The following is a 12,728-nucleotide window of genomic DNA, read 5'->3' as shown; positions in this document are numbered from 1 at the left end:
AATACTTCTTTACGAGGATGACGTTTTAAGGGAAATCTCTCAACATAGACTCCTGATGCTAACAAACTGTTTTGATCACATTCACCCAGTATTAAAATCATATTTACTCGGTCTTCAATTGAATAATCTGCCATTTCTATTTAATTTAAAGCAATACAGTTAATAGTTTGACAATTAGTTTGACAGCTAGGTACCTTTTGTTTTTTCATGGCATTCTTTATAATAACGAGCTATGTAATTAATGACATTTAATGTTCCAGGTAACATAATGCAAATAGATTTGAAGATACTAGATATTAATATAAAATTTTATAATAGTTTGATTATAATAATTGTTACAACATTCAAATACAGGGTTTTTGTTTAAGTTAGAGTAGAACTTTATGTAATAAAGTGATAAAAATTAATTAATTTCAAGAATACATAGTGCATTTTCAAAAAAACGCAAATAAATCGAAAATTCTCAAAGATAGGTATAGGGATTGTTTAATAAAGTAATATTATTTTTTTAATTAGAATTCAAAATTAAAGTAAAATACAGGGTGTCCCATTTAAGTTAAGAAAGTAATTATACAAAATATGGTACAGCATTGACACTTCAGATTGCGAACACTCTGTAGATTAGTTTCAAATGGTAATTATTCTGATGTAAAGCATGGACACTTGACAATTAACTGACAAAAAGGCGTTAATTAAAATTCATGCGGTATTGTGTAATTAATTAATTTCGCGAATAGTACATTTTCAGAAAAACCCAAATAAATCGAAACCGGTCAAAAATAGGTATAGGGAATGTTGAATAAAGTAACATTATTGTTCAGAAGAATTCAAAATTAAAGTGAAATATATGTTGTTCCATTTAAAAAAGTATAAGTTTATATCATTACGCCAAATTGGGACACCCTGTATATATCTCACAAATTTTAATTTGTAGCCGGTACTAACCTACGTATTCCTGCAAAAGAAATTTTTAATATCTTTAGCCGTTTTCCCGGTAGGCTCCGTCCCGTTGAGCGTGACTCACCCTGTATATAAGTGCTGGCAATAACATAACAAAATCAGATTTTAAATCTCTCTGAATATCAGGAACATCTGGAAAGTAAAATGAATTGGAAACTTTCGTACTTCTTCTCAAATATGAAAATTCAAATTCATGAGAATTCACAATTTCCAAAATTTTGGCTACATAATGGATGTTCTTTTCAAATTTCCCTAACACAAAAGAGTCTTTTAAAATTTCAGTATTTTCAGCAATTGCGTAAGATTCCGAGTCATTCTTTTGTTCCTGCATCATAGGAGAACATAATTCATCACCTAAAGAGTCTGCCAACTCTTAAACTTCCGGAATCCGTTTCCCAATCACTTTCACCTGGCTTGGTCTTTTTTTTTGGAGGATCTTTTTTACAGCCTATGCTTAAAGCTTTACAAATATTTCGTTTTACTTTCTTGACTGCTGATGTTGTGGGGGTTTTCTTAACTTTCGTTTTATAAGAAAGATCTTTCATTTCTGGTGTACTAGTTAAAATGACACTTTTCCTTGATTTCCGCCTACGATTTGAATGTTTTTTGGGTGTGGGCTTGGGAAAACCCCGTATGTCGAATGGGGTAATAAAAAGACTTTTTGATGTCAAAGGTATTTCAAGAGTTGAGTTCGGTTCAGATTCTTGGGTTGTATTAGATGAAATATAAGCTATATTAACTGAAGATGAAGATACAGATGCATTTTCTTCGTGATTGGTAGAATCCCTTAGGACAACCATAGCTTTTTGTCCTTCATAGTTTTTAAAATCATCAATCTATCAGAACAGAAAATCGGTTCCACTAAAAATATGTTTATTAAAAGGGTAGATACCTGTAGATTTGAAGCCGTTCATAATATTTTTAGGTGTCATTGATTTTGAGTGGGCAATACCAGCATATTCTGTCATTTGGTACAGTGTCATAGGAACGAAGGGGTGGTTATGAAGCCATGAATCAATCGCACTATTGTAATTTTATTGTAAAAAAAACAGAAATCAAACGATTTCTACCTAGCGAAACCGAATTCAAATTTTTACCACTGTGTTTCCTAAAACTTGCGAAACAAACAGCTGGATAAATTACTCGACAAGGGAATCTAAAATTGCATTCCATGCCGTTCATCCTGGTCAAAATTCGTAGTGAATTCAGTTTCTGGTACTCCAAACGAAGTAAGTAATAAAACATAATGACGGTATTAGATTTTTGTTTTGATACAGGGCAGCGACAACTGCTTATACGTATTTCGACCTCTTTAGGTCTCGTCAGAACGGTATAGCCACTGCTCTGAACAACACAAAAATCTCTCCCGTCCTAGACAATGGTTATCAAAATAACTATATACGGACGTAACTACGCCATCTAAAAACAAAAAGAGAAATCAAACGATTTCTACCTAGCGAAACCGAATTCAAATTTTTACCACTGTGTTTCCTAAAACTTGCGAAACAAACAGCTGGATAAATTACTCGGCAAGGGAATCTAAAATTGCATTCCACATGCCGTTCATCCTGGTCAAAATTCGTAGTGAATTCAGTTTCTGGTACTCCAAACGAAGTAAGTAATAAAACATAATGACGGTATTAGATTTTTGTTTTGATACAGGGCAGCGACAACCGCTTATACGTATTTCGACCTCTAGGACGGGAGAGATTTTTGTTTTGGTTCAGAGCAGTGGCTATACCGTTCTGACGAGACCTAAAGAGGTCGAAATACGTATAAGCGGTTGTCGCTGCCCTGTATCAAAACAAAAATCTAATACCGTCATTATGTGAAAAAAAACTGATTTGTTCAAAGGCTGTATCTTATTGCTTGTATGTGTGGGTAAGGTTAAAATTATTATGCCATTAGCTTTTGCTTTTTCTGCTATTTACAGAGACATATATTTATTGAGATATATTTACAGAGAGATTCGTGATTGTCATTAATTAATAAACACGGGCTTTCTTTTCTAGCACAAGTATGCTTAATAAAATGATCTTAATACTTGCCTGAATAGTTCGGCGGTAATCTACCTACTTGGATTAGTTAGTTCTAATGTTCCTAGCGGAGCACCATTTAGCATAATCGTATTAAACTGTTTACGAGGAAAAACAATCACCGGAGGTAGAAATGTTCCATTTGTTCAAATTATTGCACAAGTAGTACCGAGTAATCCTCTTTCGGCACTTGTGCACTCTAAGCATTTTGTGCTTTACCGCCTTTATAGTAAACCTAGTATTGGTAGGTCTATAAAAATACACAGGATGCGGTGGCTAGACCACTTAAAGATAATGAACGAGATGAAGCCGTCGAAAAACATTTATAACAAAAGATCAGATGGAGTGAGCAGAAGAGGCAGCGTATTAGAAAACCAAGGCGAAGGATAAGAAGGAATGGAAGCTTACCCTAAAACAAGTCAAGACCTATTATGGGTTGTAGAGTCAATGATGATGATGAGAAATAGCAATACGACTACATTCGCTATCTCCAATATATTGAAATGCATTCTTTACTTTTTTTTTAGTTGAAAAACCGCATCTTCTTGTACGATCAGATCATTTTTATTTGTCTAAAAACGAAATCGAAGACGCTGTTCAGGTAGCAAAAAGATATACCGGCTATTTGGAAAAATTCGAAGAAACAATCCAATGGCCTTCTAGAATTGAGGAAGGTACACCGGCTCATGGACTGTTTATTTCGCAAGCTCCCAACTGGAAAGGAATAGAACGGGGAAGACATGCTTTGTTAGCCATCAAAGCTTCGGCCCAGCTGTCTTATTACTGTCATCAAGAGTAAGTAACTTTTAAAGTTTTCTTTCGGAGAATTAGTTCAGTCGTCAGAGAGTTCAAATTTTGTGGGAAATCCAAATCTATATTCTGAATGGCAATTGGGTTTAGAAAATAATAGAGTGAATGGAATATCATTTCATCCTCCGATATAAGAGCTTTGCTTATTTTTTCTGTAAAGTATATACTTTTTAACAACTTTTCCTAAATTTTAAAAGAAAAAAAAATGATACATTTTTGGGATATGATTTTTATTTTAGAAAAATGGGGATTTCCGAAATCCCTGAATTTTCCTTGATATTTAGGCGCATTTTATCATCGGGATCGTCTGCAGCGAAACATTTTACGTCGAAAATGTATTTTTGGATATTTTGAGCATCTAGAGCCCACTGTTTAAGAAAATACAGGAAAACATTTTTGTTCTTGGAAAAAATTTACTACCCATATAGATCGCAATTTTTGACCTAGAATATTTGATTTATATTTTATACGCCTATAAAATTTAAAGAAAATCGAGAGGGTTCACCTGATCAACTTTGCATAGTTGACGTGGAATTACCCTTAACTTATATTTTTAACTTCAAAATAAGAGTAAGAGAAAGCCACAAGGGACTATAGTTCTTGGGGTTGAATCTCTTATAACTTTTGTCAATTTCTAACTTTATTTCTTTCTATAAAGATTTTTTGAATAGGAGATTTCCTATGGTTTATTTATATTGCAATGTTTTTAGAAAGGAAATAAGTTTGGACACATGTAGCGATATTTTGCTCCATTACAATTTTTATGATTCATCTCTTGAAGATTTCTGTAAATATCTACAAAGGAACTGCACAATTGTCGATGAGTTGAGTGGTTTTAGATCAATAAACGGATCATGCAATAATTTTAATAAAGGAAGTCTTGGAGAATCATATACAGCATTCGAGAGGTGAGTAACTATTCTAACCGGGTATACTATAATTTATCGTGGATTGTTTATAGAAACATATTCTTCTCACTTTACTAACTCTTTCTTTAATTTCACTAGTATGCTTTCCCAGTCTAATATATGGATTAAAATATCAATTAAATTATATTAAATATTACAAATTTAATTTTCTTCCAAGAGAAATCTATTAACACGTTATTTTGATGATTAGGTTACTACCAGCCGTTTACTTAAATAATTATGAAGCATCCAAACGCTCTCTTACTAAAGCGACTTTACCGAGTGCTAGAAAAATTAGTAACGCTATCATTAGCAATAAACCTAATCCACATGAGTCACTTACCATGGCATTCAATCTATTTGGACAATTTATAGAGCATGATTTGAGCAGTATAGCTTTATCTGTAATGAGTAAGTAACACATAAATATTTATTTATTTATTAATATAAAACATAATGACGGTATTAGATTTTTGTTTTGATAGATGGCAACGACAGCCGCTTATACGTATTTCGAGCTCTTTAGGTCTCCTCAGAGCGGTATAGCCACTACTCTGGCCTCACTATTAATATAAGTTTGCTTCTTAATACAATGGGTCTCCTGAATAAAACGTAGCAAATGCATTTACTTCAAATCAATGTAGCAAAACCTTTAAATTATATGATAAATAAGTTTGCAGCACTTGCTTTGCAACCAAAGCAAAAGAATCTGCTGTACCATAAGCAAATACTTCAACTTATATGAATAAAATTCTGATAGTTCCTTTTTGTCCCAATTCATGTTTCCCAGTTCCTCTTCTAGTTCATAGACTTTTTATCTTTTGCCATGGAACGGATATTGCAACTCAGATCTCTGAAGACAAATTGGAAGATTATACGGAAGTTAAGATCTAATTATCCGTTCTTCATGGCTATTATAACTTGCCGGCAAATATTTAATTATCTCGTACTATTAGGTTGACTGCATGCTGCCATTAACACTGCTGTTCAGAAATACAATTGATCTCCAACAATAAAAATGTTTTCAAACACCCAAACAAAATCCCACAGACCCTTTTAGATCTAATTCGGGAATGAATAATATTTCTTAGACTTCATCGAAATTTCAGTCGCAAACATTCCCCCACGGGTTAAGACACTCAAGGCTGAATCCTTGATCAGCGCTTTATTCCTTCGATTCTTTGACCGGTCTTAATGGCGCAAGATAGACCTGGTTGGAAGCACAAAGAAGAGGCAGAAGTTCAGCAGTGAACTTTTGAATCTGAATAGTGATGATTACATATACTAAAGCAGATAACACTGTTAGAATTAACTTATTTTATATAAATCTGCAATCTATTTATATTCATAGTGCCCTATGACATCTCGTGTCTAACTATACGTTCATTAATAATGAAGACACTGTGTAGTGCCCTTTTGGTAGTCGTCTTTTTTGTTTTTCTATCTTAATATATACGTGATATCCTTCTCTTTCATTTAAATTATCACACGCTCCAATGGGACCAATAACAAAGAAGACTTGATATAATGCCCTTTTAACAATGTCGCAAGTGTGTTTTTTCTGTCTCAAGATATTCGCTACCCCATCTTCTTTCCAATGATGTATCATACGTCACGATCCGACGAATTATTTTACCCCCACCATAAAATACTCAAAAAATGAACAGAATGAACCTTAGCATCTTCTTACATTTACATGGCAAATGAAGCAGTAAAGGTATAGCCGCGTTTTACAGGTATAGCTTTTACTTAATTTTATTTAATTGTTATTTAAATTTACGTAATTCTGTTTAACTTGATTTAATTTTATTTAATTCTATTTACCTTTATTTAATTTTATTTAATTAGATTTAATCTTGTTTAGTTTTTATTTTGTTTTATTTTGGCAAAGCTATGACGTTTGTTAAACGTCATTTTATTTTTATAGTAAGTGAATATTTTTATCATCGAGTTATAATCTAGATTCTAACTTGATGATGTTTATCTTACCGAATGAAGGTAAAATAATAAATATATATTACACGTCATTGATCTTACCTTACAATTATAGTAACCTATATTTTTATCAATTTTGCGAAAAAATTAATTATTGTGAAGTAGTAAAATTTCTGATTAACAATCATCACAATATCGTTTCAAGAACTGTCATCATAGCCTTTCATCTAGATAGATTATCGATCTAGATATGTTGAATAATGCACCCTCTGGTAGAAGCTAGAAAAAAATTACACTTATAGAAACAATAGCGACAAATTGAAATACACCAAACGACGTTGGATGTGCACTCATGCCCCCTCCCCCCTGTCGTATACCATTATAATAAGCAAAGTCCCCCGCCCTCTTTTGTACGACGTAGTTTATGGATGTTCCCTAAAATAGAAGATGAAGCAAGGAAACATTCTTATAATAAATTTAAAAATGATTTATGTTTTACAAATTAAAAATTCTCTAGCAAAAAAGTTATAACCTTTACATTCCAGTTCATCGTAACGATTCCTTTACGTGCTGTGATACATATGGATATGATATAGCTCCAAGATACAAGCATCCTTTGTGTATGCCAATTCAAATTTCTTCAGATGATAAGTATTATTCTAAAAAGCATGTGCATTGTATGAATTATGTTAGATCGCTGCCTGCTATGGGATCAGATTGTTCAATTGGATATTTAGAACAGGTAATTACTTCTTTATTATTGTAGTTTATACTATCAATCTTATATTAAGTATTTCGGTAATTATAACATAAATAGTATTTCCATAAACAATGTGCAATAAGCTCTACAACAACAAGTTCAACGCCCTGTATAATTGAAAAGGGGTACAAAAGCAACGACCTGTTATAGCCAGTTAAATTTAATACATGTTAAGTCAAAAGACAAATTTATTAAAATCCACAAGGAAAATAATTCCTGTAGCTGGCTGTATACCACGTATAACAAAAGAGGTTAGTCTTTGTATGTGGGTATATTTTATTTTATAAAAACCCTTAAAAGGGCAACATTACAAGCACGAACGTTTTCGGAACAACTGTTCCATCATCAGGTTAAAATACCTAAAATAAGTATAAACCATTTAATTACAGCAAACGTGGTTTAAAATTTTGACTAAGGTTAAAAAACAATAAAATGGTTATACTTACAGGTTACCATGCCTGAGCCAGTCATGGCTCAAAGTATCAAGTATTCAAGTCTTACATTAGCTACAAATATATACTATTTATTTTTCCTTGTCCTAGATGTAAGCAACATAAAAGGACATTTCCATATATTTCAGCTAATTCTTCACAAATTACACCTTTTAGACCACACTCCATACGATAAAGAGTAACATAAGCTGCCTAATGCATACGTCATCCTCTTAAACATGACCTTCAACAACACCAGTAATTTACATCTTTTATATCCAATATTAAATAATTATAGAAAAATTTTTAAATCCCAACACCTGGATTGCTGTTATCATTTTAACATCATCAAAGTTTTTTAATCTTTTGGCTGTAGTAATATAATGTTTAAATAACACTGTTTCATGGTTCATTGACATTTTGTTTTTGACACCGTTCATGGGTATTTCATCAATCAGTTGCCAGCCGTAGTCTGTTTGAAGAGGTTTACTCTCCGGACACTGGAACTCACTTAAGCATGGGTGTATGTTACCTGAAGTAAAATCTAATTAAAATATTAAACATCATATAATATTATCAACATCATGTACAATCTTTGGTAACATATTTCATTTTAAAGGGTTTTTACCCAAATATTTTGGTGGCTCAGGCATGGTAACCTGTAAGTATAACCATTTTATTGTTTTTTAACCTTAGTCAAAATTTTAAACCACGTTTGCTGTAATTAAATGGTTTATACTTATTTTAGGTATTTTAACCTGATGATGGAACAGTTGTTCCGAAAACGTTCGTGCTTGTAATGTTGCCCTTTTAAGGGTTTTTATAAAATAAAATATACCCACATACAAAGACTAACCTCTTTTTTTACAAATTTATTATTTGCTCAATATCTATAAATGCATCACCCTGTATTTTATATCACCGTCATAAACTAAACCCAATGCAGTTTAATGTATACCAATTATTTCCTATGTCTGTACTTAATAGTGTTGGAGATATTTTAAATTGTAGTAGAAAAAGGAGTATTTCATAAATTAAATTTTTTATTTTTTATTTACTTTACTACTTACAAATACCTTACATAAAAATAACATAGCATGTGAAATGCGAATGAAAGATGAACGATGGCCAAAACAGGTCTTAAAATATGTTCCATAGAATAGAAAAAGGAGGACCAGCATTAGAATTCATCTTCTTCTACGGCACTACAGCCCAAATTGAGCCTTGACCTCCTCTATTTTTGTCTCTACCCTTGCTTGTCTGTGGCTGATCTTCTCCATACACAGACTCCTAAAAAGGCTTGTGCGTCGCTGTTTACTGTGTCTTCCCAGTGCGTTCTTGGCTTTCCAACCGGTGTCTTTCCCTACATTCTAGCATTCAGTGCTTTTTTTGGTAGCCTATCCTCTCCCATTCTTATCACATGTCCAGCTTATTGCAATCTTTGTATTCTAATGAAGTCTGACAGTAATGCTTCCTTATAAAGTTGATACAGCTCGTTGTTGTATCGACTTCTGAAGATTCCGTTTTCCCTCACAGGTCTTAGTATTCTCCTCAGTACTTTCCTTTCAAATGTTTCGAGTTTGCTTTTGGATGTTTCTTTCAGGACCCATTCTTCACTGCCATAGCATGGTATTGGTCGAATTAAGGTTTTATAGATTCTCATCTTTGTATTTCGGTGGACATTTTTTGACCGAAATATATGGAAGAGGGCAAAATAAGCTCTGTTTGCCTGCGTTATTCTCTTCCGTATTTCTCCATCTTTTGATCCGTCGGCATATATTTCTACTCCCAGGTATGTAAACTTTCCAACCATTTAGCATTAAAATGGAGAGAAGGAATCAGAGGAATAATGGGAGATAGAGCCATAAATGAGGAGGAATGGACCGACCGAAAAAGGTGGAGATCGAAATGCGGGATGCAGCAGACGCCGTAGGACCCCCCCTATATATACCTATATATTTTTTTTTATTGTAGAATGTGTTCGAAATGACCTATCATAACGTCAACACAGGCTTGTTGATAATTAGACGATTTTCAAATGATCTACTTACGTTTGTAGTAATTTGTGAAGTAACATTATGAAATGCATTTCTAATTCTTACTTTCATGTAATCAGTTGTTGTTGGTGGTCCACGGTACATCTTTACCATCTCTTTCGGGGAGGTCACGATAGATATTTAATATAGCCCTAGGAGAAGAAGTCGTCTTTACTTAATTCTGGTGATCTAACTGGCCAATGAACTGCTCCTTCTCTTTCTATCCATCTAATAGGAAATTACTCATTCAATTCAAACTTCTCCGTTTATTGTTTTCCCAAAGAAGGCCTATTACAAGGCATATTACGTAATTACCTAAGATTAGATTAGTGGACGGCCGTAGCTCAACGGCAAGATACTGGCTTTGTAAGCCAGAGCGCACGAGTTCGAATCTCGGCACTAGTGTGCATCGACACTAGCTACTTGAAACAGGGTTAAAGATGCAATTGGCGCCGGAACAATCCGAAAGGATCTCTCTGGCAAAAAAGGCCATACGATATTATTATTATTACCTAAGATTACATCCCAAACGTTTAACGACCACATAGTTTGATTTTTCTCAATTATATGGTACGAATTTTGTTGTGAAGTAATCATGAAAGTTTTATATGCTAATTGACACATTGGTTTTTCTGAAAAGTTGCATTATCTCCGCATAAAACAAAATCGAACAAATTTCTTTGTACAATTATTTTTTGTTGTGACCATTCATATAAAGCTATCCATCTTTTAGAATCATTCGCAGTCAATTCTTGGTGTCGCTGGATATGGTATGAGTGCATGTGTTGTCTCAAAAGAATTTTTTTAATAGATCCGCCTTGCTCTATTGAAAAATTTCGGAATCTTTGAAGTTGGTTTAAGTTTCCGCTGCTCATTAACGGCCAGTAAAACATTTGGTTTCTTCTGTTTTTAACTCTGTAACCTGTAATCTGTAACCATTTTTGTTTTTTCTTTAGTATCATATAACACTGAACCATTTCGATTTAAAATATATGCTACGGCCAATGTGATAAATCCGGTTTGTATTAATAATAACCGGTAAATATTAATAATAACCCTAGCAGTTGGTCAATGTAATTAATAATGCCTTTATAATTAGACTAACCGGTTATTATTAATACTATCCTAACAGCTCTGGTAAATGTAATAAAAACGCATTTTGGGCTTCGCTACTGTTTATTTATGAAACTTGGTAATAAAGTTAAACACTTAAACAGAACTTATTAATCAAAAAACCTAACTAGACGTGTAATAAGTAAAAACAGACTCGGATTTGTTAATAAAGTTAAACACCTAAACATAATTTATTAATCAAAAAAACCTAACTAGAATTGTATTTGGTAACAAACAAGTAAAAATAGACTTGTATTTGGTAACAAAGTTAAAACACTTAAACAACATTTATCAATAAAAAAACCTAACTAGACGTGTAATAAGTAAAAACAGTTAAAACACTTAAGGGGAAAGGCGCAAAATGTCTTCTGTCAAAATTTTCGATGTGTTTTAAATGTATTCATTTTTTTGGAATCCTCAGAAAACTAATAAGTATTTTTAAAAAAATTAAATGCAAAATGAAAGATTACGTTATTACCGAGGGCCTCGGTAATAGGGCCCTCGATAGTAGGGCCTAATAATGGCAATAATATTTCGGCTATCGGCCTTAGCTCTATAAACTTCTGGAATTCGCACTCTAACACTTTCACCTACTTTTGCAACAGGGAATCTATCATTAGAATGCTTTAATATTCTGTCAGCTTGTTTTATAAGTGACTGTTTAGCAAGATCTCGAATCTCTTGAATTTTGTTGGAAGTTTTCCCAATTTCAGTGCCATCTTCTTCGTGTCCCTCATTTTCTTCAACTCCAATTGTCTTGTCTTCCCCATTGTCATTGTCTTCCCCATTGACAGCAACTATTGCACATGCATTATATTCTATTCGGCTGTTAGCATTACCGGGATATTCAACATTCGCTAATTGTGAATCCTCGGTTGTACTGTTAACATCCAAATTACCAAGGTGATTTGTTCCATCATTAGTATCATCGGACTCATCTGCTAATATTGCTTCTAAATCTTCTTCGCTTCTAATTTCAGTCAAAGTACCAGCAGGTAAGGATGTTTTTAATCCTACTTTAGCCTTACAACCGAATAGTGCTTTGTATGGACTACAGCTAATGCCGGAATGGTAAGCTCTGTTTTTCATAAATTGGATGAACTTTATGCCTTCCGACGATTGACTCGTTTTGTTTGTTTCCAGCCATGTGGCCAACATTTTTTCGATATCTTGGTTCGCTCTCTCTACCGAACCTTGCGACTGGCTGTGTCTGTGTTTTCCGTGGACAATTTTCAGTTCGTCCCACATACTGCAGACTTCTTCAATAATCTTATTTGCGAATTCTCGACCATTATCACTGTGTAAAATGTGTGGAGCTCCAAATATGGTAAACACTTCCAACAAATGGTATGCAACTTCTTCGGCACGCTTGGTTTTTAATGCTCTGAGCTGGACAAATTTGGTAAGATGGTCTTGATAGACCATAATAAATTGATAGTAAAAATTTTTTATTTCAAATCCTTAGTAAAAGGTATATAATAAAATACCCAAACGGGCTATATCACAAATACATTACAGAACGTTTTGGGAATGTAAATTCCATCATCAGTGTAACGAAGTATACATGCTATAAGCCACTAGAAATATATGGGTGAAAACCCTTTAAATTTATAGATATGTTACATTATATATTATTATAAATTAGGATGTTTAAGTTACCGTTGGAATTGGTAACATGGCAACGTATGGCTCTACATAGGTTACAATGGTCCCGAGACAAAGTGTCTTCGAGGACCTGT

At 33.4% G+C, this 12,728-nt stretch overlaps 1 protein-coding gene across 3 annotated transcripts in view; it reads left to right on the top strand.

Annotated features, from left to right (window-relative positions):
* The window catches only part of LOC140438378 (salivary peroxidase/catechol oxidase-like), a 53,095-nt gene that overhangs the window by 17,302 nt on the left and 23,065 nt on the right, over positions 1-12,728 (top strand). For all 3 annotated transcript variants that reach the window (XM_072528058.1, XM_072528060.1, XM_072528059.1), the window contains exons 3-6: positions 3,524-3,791; positions 4,517-4,714; positions 4,926-5,125; positions 7,195-7,391. In XM_072528058.1, the coding sequence (XP_072384159.1) occupies positions 3,524-3,791; positions 4,517-4,714; positions 4,926-5,125; positions 7,195-7,391 (863 nt within the window). The remainder of the gene's footprint in view (positions 1-3,523; positions 3,792-4,516; positions 4,715-4,925; positions 5,126-7,194; positions 7,392-12,728) is intronic.

Source organism: Diabrotica undecimpunctata, chromosome 4 (assembly GCF_040954645.1).
Source record: "Diabrotica undecimpunctata isolate CICGRU chromosome 4, icDiaUnde3, whole genome shotgun sequence".
Classification (NCBI taxonomy): domain Eukaryota; kingdom Metazoa; phylum Arthropoda; class Insecta; order Coleoptera; family Chrysomelidae; genus Diabrotica; species Diabrotica undecimpunctata.
Note: the sequence above shows the minus strand (reverse complement) of the source record. Positions and strands in the feature narration are given on the sequence as shown.